We start from the raw sequence: 15,725 nt of genomic DNA on the forward strand, positions 1-15,725 counted from the left end.
AGGACCAGGCAGGAGGTGATGGGAAAGACCCTGACCTGAGACCCTGGCTCAGTGGCAGAGCCTCTGTTTGGCATGCAGAAGGTCCCAGGTTCAATCCCCAACATCTCCAGTTAAAAGGACCAGGCAGGAGGTGATGGGAAAGACCTTGGCCTGAGACCCTGGCTCAGTGGCAGAGCCTCTGCTTGGCATGCAGAAGGTCTCAGGTTCCATCCCTAGCATCTCCAGTTAAAAGGACCAGGCAAGAGGGGATGGGAAAGTCCTTGACCTGAGACCCTGGCTCAGTGGCAGAGCCTCTGCTTGGCATGCAGAAGGTCCCAGGTTCAATCCCCGGAATCTCCAGTTAAAAGGCAAGAGGGGATGGGAAAGACCTTGACCTGAGACCCTGGCTCAGTGGCAGAGCCTCTGCTTGGCATGCAGAAGGTCCCAGGTTCTATCCCCGGCATCACCAGGTAAAAGGATCAGGCAGAAGGGGATGGGAAAGACCTCCACCAGAGACCCTGGAGAGCCACTGCCAGTCTGAGGAGACGTGCTGGACTTTATGATTTGAGGGTTCAGGATAAGGCAGCTTCATGTCTTTCAACCTGTATCAGCCCATGGAAGTTTGGTGTGCGGTTCCTCTTTGGTTGTGGGAAGTGGGGGGCGGGATGTGAAATTTGAGGAAAATGAGCCACCCAAAGTTCCTGGTGTCAAAATGAGAGAGGCCCCAGACCTTTTGTGTTCTGATGGACGTGCCCTGCAGTGAGCAGAAAAGGTGCTTCCACTTCTAGGCCGCTGCAAATGGTGACTTTGAGGCTGCTGAGGGACGGCTGGGGCTTGGGCTGCACTCAAAGACCTCCTTTTTCTTCCAGAGGAAGCTGTCTGAGCTGCAGGAAGGGAAGAAGTCTGTGGAGGAGAAAGTGGAGGCTCTGAGGTCGCTGAAGGAGGCTGCCGAGAAGCCAGAAAAGGAAGCCAAGGATGCCCACCTGAAGGCCTGGGAGGGTGAGGACTTGCGGGGGGCGGTGGTGCTGCTGCCAGGCTTTGTGTGGCTGACCAGAGGCCTCCCATTCAGATCAGTGGAGCCTAAAGCAGCATTTTGCAGGGAGCTGCAGGCGCAGAAAGGGAGGCGGGGGTGGGCTTTGTATATCTTGCTCCTGGCCTTGGGGCAGGCACACAGCCTGTTTCCTAGCAGAAGACCCTTAGAGGGAGGGGTCAGACCTCTGTGGCAGAGCCTCTGCTTGGCAGGCAGAAGGTCCCAGGTTCAATCCCCAGCATCTCCAGTTGAAAGGACCAGGCAGGAGGGGATGGGAAAGGCCTTGGCCTGAGACCCTGGCTCAGTGGCAGAGCCCCTGCTTGACAGGCAGAAGGTCCCAGGTTCCACCCCCAGCATCTCCAGGTAAAAGGACCAGGCAGGAGGGGATAGGAAAGACCTTGGCCTGAGACCCTTGCTCAGTGGCAGAGCATCTGCTTGGCATGCAGAAGGTCCCTGGTTCAAATCCCAGCATCTCTAGGTTAAGAGAACCAGGCAGGAGGGGATGGGAAAGACCTTGACCTGGGACCCTGGCTCAGTGGCAGAGCATCTGCTTGGCATGCAGAAGGTCCCAGGTCCAATCCCTGGCATCTCCAGTTAGAAGCACCAGGCAGGAGGGGATAGGAAAGACCTTGACCTGAAACCCTGGCTCAGTGGCAGAGCCTCTGCTTGGCATGCAGAAGGTCCCAGATCCAATCCCTGGCATCTCCAGTTTGAAGGACCAGGCAGGAGGGGATGGGAATGTCCCTGAGCCAGTTTGGCTTAGTTTTGAGCATTTATCTTTTATAACTTATTAAGCTACTGTCTCTCTGACCTGGATGCCCCAGGCTAGCCTGACCTCATCAGATCTCGGAAGCTAAGCTAGATGAGAGACCCCCCCAGGAAGCCCAGGGTCCGCTAGGCAGAGGCAGGCAACAGCCAACCGCCTCTGAACAGCTCTTGCCCACAGGGTTTCCCATGAAGTCGGAGGTGACTTGATGGCAGTGCCCCCTCTAAGCTGAGTTAGTGTGAGCTTGCTCACAGTTTTTTAACCTCCAGCTCACACATTTTTGTCTTAGCGCAGGCTAAGGAAAATGGCCCCAGAGCAAACTGATTTATGAAGCAGCTCACAAAGTAGAATTTTTGCTCACAAGACTCCACAGCTTAGAGGGAGCATTGCTTGATAGCTAAAAAAAAAAAGGGCTAAACATCTGAGGTGTGTAACGGACAGCAATCAGAAAAAGATGGACCACAGGCCGCCTTCCTAACAGTCACTTCCTGTCTCTTGACTTTACTACAGCCCAGAAAGCAGCTGAACAGGCAGTGAAGGACCAGGCCAGAGCGGAAGAGGCCTTCCAGGAGCTTGATGGTGATGCAGATGGCATGTGAGTGCCCCTTCCTTTCCCTCTTGGCAGCAGTATCAGGGCCTGTCCCAGTAGGTATGGGAAAGGCCTGGGCTAGATGGTCTACTCAGAAGAGGAACCACACCTGGTGCCACTTCTAGAGTTTAATAATTGCTCTGGAGGGCCAACAACAGGGCAGAGAGGCCGAGGCCTTCCCCTGAGAAGAACATCAGAAGAGCCCTGCTGGGTCAGACCAGGGAGGGTCCATCTAGTCTAGCCTCCTGTCTCACACATTAGGCAACCAGTTCCTCTGGAGGGCCAGCAACAGGGCAGAGAGGCTGAGGCCTTCCCCTGAGAAGAACCTCAGAAGAGCCCTGCTGGGTCAGAATAGTGAGGGTCCATCCAGTCCAGCCTCCTGTCTCACACATGGCCAGCCAGTTCCTCTGGAGTGCCAACAACAAGGCACAGAGGCTGAGGCCTTCCCCTGAGAAGAACATCAGAAGAGCCCTGCTGGATCAGACCAGTGAGGGTCCATCCAGTCTAGCCTTCTGTCTCACACAGAGGCCAACCAGTTCCTCTGGAGGGTCAACAACAAGGCACAGAGGCTGAGGCCTTCCCCTGAGAAGAACATCAGAAGAGCCCTGCTGGATCAGACCAGTGAGGGTCCATCCAGTCTAGCCTTCTGTCTCACAGAGGCCAACCAGTTCCTCTGGAGGGCCAACAACAGGGCAGAGAGGCCGAGGCCATCCAAGAGAAGAACATCGGAAGAACCCTGCTGGGTCAGACCAGTGAGGGTCCATCTAGTCTAGCCTCCTGTCTCACACAGTGGCCAGCCAGTTCCTCTGGAGGGCCAACAACAGGGCAGAGAGGCCGAGGCCTTCCCCTGAGAAGAACATCAGAAGAGCCCTGCTGGGTCAGACCAGGGAGGGTCCATCTAGTCTAGCCTCCTGTCTCACACAGTGCCAGCCAGTTCCTCTGGAGGGCCAACAACAGAGCAGAGAGGCCAAGGCCTTCCCCTGAGAAGAACATCACAAGAGCCCTCCTGGATCAGACCAGGGAGGGTCCATCTAGTCTAGCTTTCTGTCTCACACAGTGGCCAGCCAGTTCCTCTGGAGTGCCAACAACAAGGCAGAGAGGCTGAGGCCTTCCCCTGAGAAGAACATCAGAAGAGCCCTGCAGGGTCAGGCCAGGGAGGGTCCATCTAGTCCAGCCTCCTGCCTCACACAGTGGCCAGCCAGTTCCTCTGGAGGGCCAACAACAGGGCAGAGAGGCCTTTGCCTGATGTTGCCTTCTGGGTCGTGTGATTCAGAGTTGCCCTGTGTGTTGTTTCTAAACACTGATATTAAGTAGGACACTGAGCATTTCCAGGCTTTAAAAAAACAACAACTGAGCATTTCCAGGCCTCCTGGGCCATTCCTCCTGTCACTTGAGGCAAAAAGATTCATGCCTTAATTGTTCCCAAGTGATGCAATCCAGTCCCTTCCAGCTAGAGACTTGCTGGCAAAAGAGCACTGAGAGGCTTGGGAGCTCTAAGGGGTTGGACTAGATGACCCTCGAGGTACCTTCCAACTCTATGATTCCCTTCTGTGGCATCCCCAGAGCTGCAGGGATGTGGGCTGGCCTCCTGACCATCTTCCCTCTCCTGTCTTCAGGGTGTCGGTCGCTGAGCTTCAGGCCCGTGCTGAACTAGACGTGGACGGTGATGGGATCATGACGGAGTCCGAGGCCCAGGTAGGAGGAGAAGGCATCCCTCCAGAAGGGGGTTGGTGACTGAAGCTCAGTCTAGGCAGGGCCCTTTACAGAACAGAGAAGGAAGGACTGTTGACAGGCCTTTGGCATTCCCTCCCTCCCTCTCTCCAGGGACACCTGTGTTGGGGGCCAAAGGTGTCAATAACGCATTTGGGGACACTAATATGACATCAGAGAGGTACCCAGGAAGTCCAGCACAATAATTTCAAGGGGGGGGGGTCTTTGAAAGGAAAGAAAGCGAGGATTGGTCATTCGAAGGGGTGGAATGAATCTCCTCCAGGCCAGGGGGCTGATTTTGGGGTATGGCTCAGCCCTTGAAGACGCATGCAAGCCCACTGCTTGCACCTGCTGAGTTTATCATGGTATATCTATCATATCTTGTAAGCCGCCCTGAGCCTGCCTTGGTGGGGAGGGCGGGATATAAATAAAATTTATTATTATTATTATTAAATTCCTTTCTTCACAAGTCCGCAGAGCCTAGGAGTGAAGGGGCTCTTTGCCCTTGGATGCCTCTTTCTAGATATGACACTGACCAATTTCTTAGGCTGTTGCGGGGGGGTGGGGGTGGCACGGGGCCAGCTGCATTAACTGCCTTCTGCTCTTTCAGGGTTTGCTGGGCGATTCTTCTCAGGTGGACCTGGCCCAGTTCCAGAGCACTGTGTGGGCAGCCATTAAGGAGAAGTACAAAGGAGAGGTCAGTGCACCCCCCCCCGCCCCCGTCTTTCTCTGCTCTTCCGCCAGGGGGTCTCGTCTCCCCCCGCCCTTAATGCAGGGGGTCCCTTCAAAGACAAGGTGTCAAGGACTGTCAAGTAGCAGTGGGTGGGATGGCTTGGAAAAGGGACTGCGTTGGGCAAAGGCCTTATCTTTCCCCATGCCCTTGAATGGGTCAGTCTTCCTGCTGCCGTGCTGAAGGTCTTTGGGAGGGGCCGTGGCTCAGTGGCAGAGCCTCTGCTTGGCATGCAGAAGGTCCCAGGTTCAGTCCCCAGGATCTCCAGTTCAGAGGAACAGGGAGTCCGCGATGTAAAAGATCTCAGCCAGATGTTGCTGCCTAGAGACTCTGGAGCCATGATTTCAGATCTTTTGGGGAGGGATGGTGGCTCAGTGGCAGAGCATCTGCTTGGTAAGCAGAAGGTCTCAGGTTCAATCCCCGGTATCTCCAACTAAAAAGGGTCCAGGCAAGTAGGTGTGAAAAACCTCAGCTGGAGACCCTGGAGAGCCTCTGCCAGTCTGAGTAGACAATGCTGACTTTGATGGACCAAAGAGGGTCTGATTCAATATAAGGCAGCTTCATATGTTGCTATATGTTGGGGAGGGATGGTGGCTCAGTGGTAGAGCATCTGCTTGGTAAGCAGAAGGTCCCAGGTTCAATCCCCGGCATCTCCAACTCAAAAGGGTCCAGGCAAGTAGGCGTGAAAAACCTCAGCTGGAGACCCTGGAGAGCCGCTGCCAGTCCGAGCAGACAAGACTGACTTTGATGGACCAAAAAGGGTCTGATTTAGTTGAAGGCAGCAGCTTCACAGGTTCTTGGGGGGAATCCTCCTGCCTCCCACTGGAAACTAAATCTCTCGTCCACTCCAGCGTCTGGCAGGCCTGCACTGCAGATGCAGCACATTGGCAGAACTCTTTCATCTGCTGTTTTTCCTGCCAAGGGGCAAGAAAATTTGAAACGACTGCAAAAGATCAGCTCTCCTGTCCTGCGTGTCTCAACCTGCAGTTGTCAGTCTCTGGGCTTCCTCCAGGAACACAGCCATTACTGGTGTGTGTGGGGGGGCATTCTGCTGCTGCTCTGTGAGTGAGGATGTGTCTTCGTTTGCAGTTCCTCCACTGCAAAATAATCTAGTAACTACAACATATTTTCCTAGCAGAATTAATTTCTTGGGAGGGAGGGGGCTGCGACTTGAAAAATTCTTGTTCTAGCTACCCTGGATTTTTAAAGGCAGTCCTGATTTTTTCCAAAGGCAAAATAGAGATAGTGACTTGGCAGGATCAGGTATCAAAAAATATTTCAATTATTCTTTCCACCCAAGCAAGGCTGCCAAGGTGGTGAATATCAAAACATTTCAACATTAAAACATTTTAAATGAAGTATATATAAATATATATCTAAAGTGCCCCATGGCGCAGAGTGGTAAAGCTCCAGTATTGCAGACGGAGCCCTCTGCTCACGACCTGAGTTTGATCCCCGGTGGAAGCTGGGTTTTCAGGTAGCCGGCTCGAGGTTGACTCATCCTTCCATCCTTCTGAGGTCAGCAAAATGAGTCCCCAGCTTGCTGGGGGGGAAAGTGTAGATGACTGGGGAAGGCAAGGGCAAACCACCTCGTAAAAAGTCTGCCACGAAAACGTGAAAGCAACGTCACCCCAGAGTCGGAAACAACTGGTACTTGCACAGGGGACTACCTTGACCTTTATATACAAAGTAATTCAATAAAAACATAAACATGCTCCTCACTAAAATCAGGGAAAAGGATCAGTAACAGTCATTAGAGCTATAAGAACATCAGAAAAGCCCTGCTGGGTCAGACCAGTGAGGTTCCACCCAGTCCCAGCCTCCTGTCTCACACAGTGGCCTTCCCCTGAGAAGAACATCAGAAGAGCCCTGCTGGATCAGACCACGGAGGGTCAATCTAGTCCTGCCTCCTGTCTCACACAGGGACCAGCCAGTTCCTCTGGAGGGCCAGCAACAGGGCAGAGAGGCCGAGGCCTTCCCCTGAGAAGAACATCAGAAGAGCCCGGCTGGGTCAGACCAGGGAGAGTCCATCTAGTCCAGCCTCCTGTCTCACACAGTGGCCAAACAGTTCTTCTGGAGGGCCCACAACAGAGCAGAGAGGCCGAGGCCTTCCCCTGAGAAGAACATCAGAAGAGCCCTGCTGGGTCAGACCAGGGAGGGTCCCTCTAGTACAACCTCCTATCTCACACAGTGGCCACCCAGTTCCTCTGGAGGGCCAACAACAGGGCAGAGAGGCCCAGGCCTTCCCCTGAGAAGAACATCAGAAGAGCCCTGCTGGGTCAGACCAGGGAGGGTCCCTCTAGTCCAGCCTCCTGTCTCACACAGTGGCCACCCAGTTCCTCTGGAGGGCCAACAACAGGGCAGAGAGGCCCAGGCCTTCCCCTGAGAAGAACATCAGAAGAGCCCTGCTGGGTCAAACCAGGGAGGGTCCCTCTAGTCCAACCTCCTGTCTCACACAGTGGCCACCCAGTTCCTCTGGAGGGCCAACAACAGGGCAGAGAGGCCGAGGCCTTCCCCTGAGAAGAACATCAGAAGATCCCTGCTGGATCGGACCAGGGAGGGTCCATCTAGTCCAGCCTCCCGTCTCACACAGTGGCCAACCAGTTCCTACATCCATTTTTTCTTGCTTCCACAACTGCGCATATAATGTCCTAGCGGCTGAAAGCAAGTACCAAATTACAGTTTTATCTTCTTTTGGAAATTTTTCCATTTGTAATGGAAGCTGTAAAAGGTAAGAAGGACTCCTTTAAGCGGTGGAAAACCAGTCCAAGTGAGATTAGTAAAAGGGAACACAGGCTGTGGCAAATCAAATGCAAGACTGTGATCAGGAAGGCAAAAAGGGACTATGAGGAGCATATTGCAAAAAACATAAAGACCAACAATAAAAATTTCTTCAAATATATTAGAAGTAGGAAACCAGCCAGGGAAGCAGTGGGGCCCTTGGATGACCATGGGGTAAAAGGATTACTGAAGGAGGATAGGGAAATGGCTGAGAAGCTGAATGAATTTTTTGCCTCCATCTTCACTGTGGAAGATGAGAACTTTTTGCCTGCCCCAGAACCACTAATTTTGGAAGGGGTGTTGAAAGACCTCAGTCAGATTGAGGTGACACAAGAGGAGGTCCTACAACTGATGGACGAATTAAAATCTAATAAGTCACCGGGTCTGGATGGCATACATCCGAGAGTTCTGAAAGAACTCAAAGTTGAAGTGGATCTTCTAACAAAAATCTGTAATCTTTCATTGAAATCTTCCTCCGTTCCTGAGGACTGGAAGGTAGCAAATGTCACCCCCATCTTTAAAAAGGGTTCCAGAGGAGATCCGGGAAATTACAGGCCAGTCAGTCTGACTTCAATACCGGGAAAGTTGGTAGAAAGCATTATCAAGGACAGAATGAGTAGGCACATTGATGGACACGGGTTATTGAGGAAGACTCAGCATGGGTTCTGTAAGGGAAGATCTTGCCTCACTAACCTGTTACATTTCTTTGAGGGGGTGAACAAACATGTGGACAAAGGAGACCCAATAGATGTTGTTTACCTTGACTTCCAGAAAGCTTTTGATAAAGTTCCTCATCAAAGGCTCCTTAGAAAGCTTGAGAGTCATGGAGTAAAAGCACAGGTCCTCTTGTGGATCAAAAACTGGCTGCGTAATAGGAATCAGAGAGTGTGTATAAATGGGCAGTCTTCGCAGTGGAGGATGGTTAGCAGTGGGGTGCCGCAGGGCTTGGTACTGGGTCCCATGCTCTTTAACTTGTTCATAAATGATTTAGAGTTGAGAGTGAGCAGTGAAGTGGCCAAGTTTGCGGATGACACTAAATTGTTCTGGGTGGTGAGAACCAGAGAGGATTGTGAGGAACTCCAAAGGGATCTGTTGAGGCTGGGTGAGTGGGCGTCAACGTGGCAGATGCAGTTCAGTGTGGCCATGTGCAAAGTAATGCACATTGGGGCCAAGAATCCCAGCTACAAATACAAGTTGATGGGGTGTGAACTGGCAGAGACTGACCAAGAGAGAGATCTTGGGGTCATGGTAGATAACTCACTGAAAATGTCAAGACAGTGTGCATTTGCAGTAAAAAAGGCCAATGCCATGCTGGGAATTATTAGGAAGGGAATTGAAAACAAATCAGCCAGTATCATAATGCCCCTGTATAAATCGATGGTGCGGTCTCATTTGGAGTACTGTGTGCAGTTCTGGTCACCGCACCTCAAAAAGGATATTATAGCATTGGAGAAAATCCAGAAAAGGACAACTAGAATGATTAAAGGGCTGGAACACTTTCCCTATGAAGAAAGGTTGAAACGCTTGGGACTCTTTAGCTTGGAGAAATGTTGACTGCGGGGTGACATGATAGAGGTTTACAAGATAATGCATGGGATGGAGAAAGTAGAGAAAGAAGTACTTTTCTCCCTTTCTCACGATACAAGAACTCATGGGCATTCGATGAAATTGCTGAGCAGACATGTTAAAACGGATAAAAGGAATTCGCTGCCACAGGTGGCGGCCACAAGCATAGCCACCTTCAAGAGGGGTTTAGATAAAAATATGGAGCAGAGGTCCATCAGTGGCTATTAGCCGTAGTCTGTGTGTGTGTATAAAATTTTGCCACTGTGTGACACAGTGTTGGACTGGATGGGCCATTGGCCTGATCTAACAGGGCTTCTCTTATGTTCTTATGTAATCCCAACAGAAAAGTCTCTGCAACTTTCTTAAATTCATATCCCAAGATCTTAGAAATTTCTTGTTGAATCATCTGCCAATACTTTTTTGCTTTTTCACAAGTCCACCACATATAGTAGAAAGAACCTTTTTTTTTTACATTTCCAACATCTATCTGGCATCTTGTTGTTCATCTTTGCCTATTTTTTAGGAGTCATATACCATCTATACATCATTTTAAAACAGTTCTCTTTAATACTATGACCCGTCGAAAGCTTCATAGAATACTTCCATAAATATTCCCAAGTTTCCATCTGTATTTCTTTATTTACATTAATTGCCCATTTAATCATTTGAGATTTCACTACTTCATCCTCCGTAGACCATTTTAAAAGTAACATATATTTTTGAAATTAATTCTTCATTGTCTCCAAGCAGAACCTTTTCCATTTCTGTTTGTTCTTTTCGTATTCCTTCAGTTTTGATATCATTATCCACCAAACTCTTTATTTGTTGCATTTGGAAACAATCATATTTATTATTCAGCTCTTCAGCAGTTTTCAATTCTATTTTGCCACCTTTTATTTTTCTCTCGGCTTGACTTCGCGAACGAAGATTTAAGAAGGGTGCAGTAGTCCACGTCTGCTGCAGGCTCGCTGGTGGCTGACAAGACCAATGCGGGACAGGCAGATCCGGCCACAGTGGCTGCAGGGAAAAGTCTGATTTGGGGTTGGTGCTGTAGCAGTGCGATTCTTCCTCAATCTCCTTTTGTCCTCAAGACCAGCTATGCGTGCGTTCTCAAAGGAAGAGACAGCCTGGTGGATGGTGTGCCTCCATGCTTTGCGATCTGAGGCTAGGTCAGACCACTGGTGATGGTTGATGCGACAGGTACCAAGGGATTTCTTCAAGGAGTCCTTGTACCTCTTCTTTGGTGCCCCTCTATTTCGATGGCCGGTGGAAAGTTCGCCATACAGAGCAATCTTGGGAAGGCGGTGGTTTTCCATCCTAGAAATATGCCCTGCCCAGCGCAGCTGCGTCTTCAACAGCAGTGCCTCGATGCTTGTAACCTCCGCTCTCTTGAGGACTTCAGTGTTGGTCACAAAGTCACTCCAGTGGATGTTGAGGATGGTGCGAAGGCAGCGCTGATGAAAGCACTCAAGGAGTCGCAGGTGATGAAGGTATAAAATCCACGATTCAGAGCCGTAGATGAGGGTTGTCATCACAACCGCTTTGTAAACATTGATCTTTGTGCCTTTTTTCAGATGCTTGTTGCTCCACACTCTTTTGTGCAGTCGGCCAAATGCACGGTTTGCCTTTGCCAGCCTGTTGTCAATCTCCTTGTCGATCTTGGCATCTGAGGAGATGATGCACCCCAGGTAGCTGAACTGCTGGACTGTCTTCAGAACTGATTCACCCACAGTGATGCAGGGAGGGTGATAATCTTCCTGGGGTGCAGGCTGGTGGAGAACTTCTGTCTTCTTCAGACTAACTTCTAGGCCGAATAGCTTGGCAGCCTCTGCAAAGCAGGACATCATATGCTGCAGAGCTGATACCGAGTGGGAGACGAGTGCAGCATCATCAGCAAACAGTAGCTCTCGGATAAGTTTTTCCATTGTCTTGGAGTGAGCCTTTAGTCGCCTCAGGTTGAACAGGCTGCCATCGGTGCGATAGCGGATGTAGACACCATCGTCATCATCTAGATCTACTGCGGCTCTTTGAAGCATCATGCTAAAGAAGATCGTAAAGAGAGTTGGCGCGAGAACGCAGCCTTGCTTTACACCTGTGCCTATTGGGAAGGGCTCCGAGAGGTCGTTGCAGTGTCTGACTTGGCCTCGCTGGTCTTCATGTAGCTGGATGATCATGCTGAGGAACCTTGGGGGACATCCTAAACGTTCCAAGATTTGCCACAGGCCTTTCCTGCTAACGGTATTGAAAGCTTTGGTAAGGTCGACAAAAGTCACATATAGACCCTTGTTCTGTTCCCTGCATTTCTCTTGGAGCTGCCTGAGAACAAATACCATGTCGGTGGTGCTCCTGTTAGCTCTGAAGCCGCACTGGCTCTCTGGGAGGAGTTCTTCTGCAATGGTGGGCACCAGTCTGTTCAGGAGTATTCTGGCAAGGATTTTGCCTGCGATGGAAAGCAGGGTTATCCCCCGGTAGTTGGAGCAGTCTGACTTTCCCCCTTGGTTCTTGTGTAGAGTGATGATGATTGCATCGCGAAAGTCCTGTGGTAGTTTGCCTTGTTCCCAGCAGGTGACAAGTACTTTGTGAAGTGTGCTATGTAGTACTGTGCCCCCATGCTTCCAGATCTCTGAAAAGATCACCTTTTATTTTTAATAACTGATTATATGACAACCACTTTTCTTCACCTATCTCAGCTGTTATCTTTATTACTTCAGCTGGCACTATCCATAACGGTCTTCTCTCATCTCCATATTTCTTATATTTCATCCATGTATTTAGCAAATTATTTCTTATATAATGGTGAGAGAAAAAACCGTCCATCTTCTTTTTTCCAGAATACATGTATGCGTGCCAGCCAAATTTATTTCCGTGACCTTCCAGCACTAAGAGTTTTTTATTTAACAGCATTATCCATTCTTTTATCCACCCTAAACAGACTGCTTCCTGATATAATTTTAAGTTCGGTAATTGAAATCCACCTCTCTCTTTTGCATCTGTCAAAATTTTCATTTTAATCCTTGGTTTCTTCCCAGCCCGCATAAATTCTCAAATTTTTCTTCACCATTTATCAAATTGTTTACTATCTTTCACAATAGGAATAGTTTGAAACAAATACATTATTCTTGGTAGAATATTCATTTTAATTGCAGCTATTCTACCCAGCAATGACAAATTAAGTTTATTCCATTTTAACATATCTTCATCCATTTTACGCCATAGCTTCTCGTAGTTATTTTTGAACAAATCAATATTCTTCATTGTTATCTCCACACCCAAATATTTTACCTTGGAGGTAACTTCACAACCTGTCAGTCTCTGTAAGGCCTGTTGCTTATTTGTTTGCATATTTTTACATAAAAATTGATTTTTCTTTGTTAATACAAAGTCCCGCTAATTCCCCATATTCTTGTATTTTAGCTAACAGCAAAGGTGTAACTTGTATAGGATTTTCATTTATGAACATTATATCATCTGCAAATGCTCTGTATTTGTAAGTAAATCCTTTTATTTTTAATCCTTCTATTTCTTTATCTTCTTGAATCTGCATCAATAATATTTCAAGAGTCATTATAAACAACAATGGGGAAAGCGGACAGTTTTGTCTTGTACCTTTGCTAATTATCATATATTCTGTAAGATCTGCATTTATACATAGCCTTGCACGTTGTTCAGTATATATTGCTTTTATTATAAAGCTTTCTCCTAACTCCATTTTCCCCATTACTGCAAACATAAAGTCCCAATTTAAATTATCAAATGCTTTCTCTGCATCCGCAAAGAATAATGCTACTTCCTTTTCTGGATATCTTTCATAATATTTTACAATATTTACAACAGTTCTAATATTGTCTCTTATTTGCCTTTTGGGAAGAAACCCCGCTTGATCTTCCTTTATAAAATTTATCAAATGTTTAAACCGTTCTGCCAGCATTCTTGTATATATTTTATAGTCATTATTTAATAGCGAAATTGGTCTGTAATTTTTTACATTTGCGACATCTCTATCTTCCTTTGGAATCAACGAAATAACAGCTTCCTTCCATGTGTTTGGTATTTTCCCTTTTATTCTTATCATGTTCATCAACTTCTGCAATTTCGGTATTAACTCCTCTTTAAAGGTTTTAAAATATTTAGCTGTATATCCAGCTGACCCAGGTGCCTTTCCGTTTTTCATTGCATTAATTGCTGCTTCAATTTCTATTTTTTCAATTGGATCATTCAAAACTTTTAGCATATTTTCTGTTTAAGGGTTCTATTTTTATCTTTTGTAAATACTCATCTATCTTTTCTTTCTTTATTTTAACACCTTTAAACAACTTGGCATAATACTTAAAAAATTCTCTTTTTATTCCCTCTTGGCTAACCATCTCTTTTCCATCTACCATAATTTTATTAATAATTTTATTTTCTCTCTTTTTCTTCAGTTGCCAAGCCAAATATTTTCCAGGTTTATTTGCTCCCTCAAAAGATTTCTGCTGCAATCTTTTCAGATTCCATACCAATTCTTTATTTAACAAATGTCTCATTTGCGTTTGTAGTATTGTAATTTCCCTTTTAATTTTCTTTTTCCCTGGCCTTTTTCTCAACTCCCCTTCTTTTTCTTTATTTCATTTTGAATGTCCAACAACTGTTTTTCTTTTGCTGTCTTATCTTTATTATTCAAAGTAATCAATATTCCTCTCATTACTGCTTTATAGGCATCCCAGACCGTCTGAAATTCAATATCCTCTTTGTCATTCATTTGAAAGAAAGCTTTAGTTTCATTTTCTTGAAATGTCACTATGTCTTTATTCTGTAGTAAATCTTCATTCAATCTCCATCTTCTCAGTTTCTTAGACAGTTTTGTAATCCACATTATTGGGTTATGATCGGCCCCAATTTTAGGTAAAATCTCTTATTTTCCTTGTTATAAAACCTAAATCCTTAGTGCCCCACAACATGTCAATTCTGGAAAAAGTGTTATGTCTTGCTGAATAAAAGGTGTAGGCCCGCACTTCAGGATTAAATTTCCTCCATATATCCTCCAAATTTTCTTGTTCGACCAATTAAAAAAAAGGCTTTGGCAATTTTCCTTCTTTATTATTATTTTCCCCCCCAGACCTATCCAGTATATTCTTAATTGTTCTGTTAAAATCCCCCATTATCAAAACTTGGTCATAAGTCAGTTCATCAAATTGTTGTATAATGTCTTTTTAAAAAGCATCTTTTGCACCATTAGGTGCATACTGTCCCAATAACAACATGGTTTTTTTGCATTTAATATTATTTCTACTGCTACAAATCTTCCATCTTTATCTTTAAACACTAATTTTGGCTCCAATTCTTGTTTGATATAAAAAATCACTCCCCTTTTCTTCTGTTCAGCCCCAATTGTTTATTCCATAAAAATTTGTAATCCTTTTGTTTAATATGCACTTCTTGTAAACAAACTATATTACAGTTTTGCTTTTTAATCCAGTGAAACATTGCCCTTCTTTTTTGTGGTGAATTTAGTCCATTTACATCCCAAAACAATAATTTGTAATCCATCATGGTGCAAATTCTTTATGTTCTTCATAAAATCTACGCGGTTCCTGTGCATTTGTAATTGTGATTCTTTTCCCCTGGAGTTCAAAGCTCAAACCTTCAGGTATAATCCATCTAAACCTCATTTCATTGTCCCGTAATTTTTCTGTCACTTTTTTATATGTTCTTCTGTCATTTATCACTTGCCTTGGCAACTCCTTCATAATTCTTACTCTGCTGCCTCCCACCATCAATGTCTTTTCAAAATTTTTGTTCATGATCTTTCCCACCATTTCTTTTTATTTATTTATTTATTTATTTTATTTATTCGGGATTTATATCCCGCCCTTCCCAGGAGTGGCTCAGGGCGGCTTCCAACAATAACAATTTAACAATTTAAATAGAACAATTAAATACTTCACATTTAAACATTAAAACCAATACATTTCAATTCATAAAAACAATGCAGCTTAAAACCAATAACATATCATTTTATATAAACAGATGGCAGGCCAGTTACGTCAAGTTCCATCCCGGCTAGGTGTAAGCTAGCCGGAAGAGGGTCGTCTTACAGGCCCTGCGGAATTGAACCAAGTCCCGCAGGGCCCTCACCTCTTCCGGCAGCTGATTCCACCAAGTGGGGGCCATAACGGAGAAAGCCCTATCTCGAGTGACTTTCAGGCGGGCTTCTTTTGGCCCGGGGATAGAGAGGAGATTTTGTGTTCCTGACCTCAGTGCTCTCTGGGGAACGTATGGGGAGAGACGGTCCCTCAGGTAGGCAGGTCCCAGGCCATATAGGGCTTTAAAGGTAATAACCAGCACCTTGTACCGGACTCGATACATCACTGGAAGCCAGTGCAGAGTCCGAAGACCCGGCCGAATGTGTCCCCACTTTGGGAGACCCAATAACAGCCGGGCCGCGGCATTCTGCACCAGCTGCAGCTTTCGAGTCCGGGACAGGGGCAGCCCCATGTAGAGGGCATTGCAGTAGTCCAACCTCGAGGTGACCGTAGCATGGATCACTGTTGCTAGGTCGTCGCGCTCCAGGAAGGGGGCCAGCTGCCTTGCCCGC

At 46.9% G+C, this 15,725-nt stretch overlaps 1 protein-coding gene across 2 annotated transcripts in view; it reads left to right on the plus strand.

The window, feature by feature from the left end:
* PRKCSH (protein kinase C substrate 80K-H) overlaps nucleotides 1-15,725 on the plus strand; it is a 51,626-nt gene that overhangs the window by 12,892 nt on the left and 23,009 nt on the right. For both annotated transcript variants that reach the window (XM_060252517.1, XM_060252518.1), the window contains exons 6-9: nucleotides 849-978; nucleotides 2,286-2,370; nucleotides 3,981-4,059; nucleotides 4,685-4,771. In XM_060252517.1, the coding sequence (XP_060108500.1) occupies nucleotides 849-978; nucleotides 2,286-2,370; nucleotides 3,981-4,059; nucleotides 4,685-4,771 (381 nt within the window). The remainder of the gene's footprint in view (nucleotides 1-848; nucleotides 979-2,285; nucleotides 2,371-3,980; nucleotides 4,060-4,684; nucleotides 4,772-15,725) is intronic.

The sequence above is a fragment of the Heteronotia binoei genome, chromosome 13 (genome assembly GCF_032191835.1).
Source record: "Heteronotia binoei isolate CCM8104 ecotype False Entrance Well chromosome 13, APGP_CSIRO_Hbin_v1, whole genome shotgun sequence".
Taxonomy (NCBI): domain Eukaryota; kingdom Metazoa; phylum Chordata; class Lepidosauria; order Squamata; family Gekkonidae; genus Heteronotia; species Heteronotia binoei.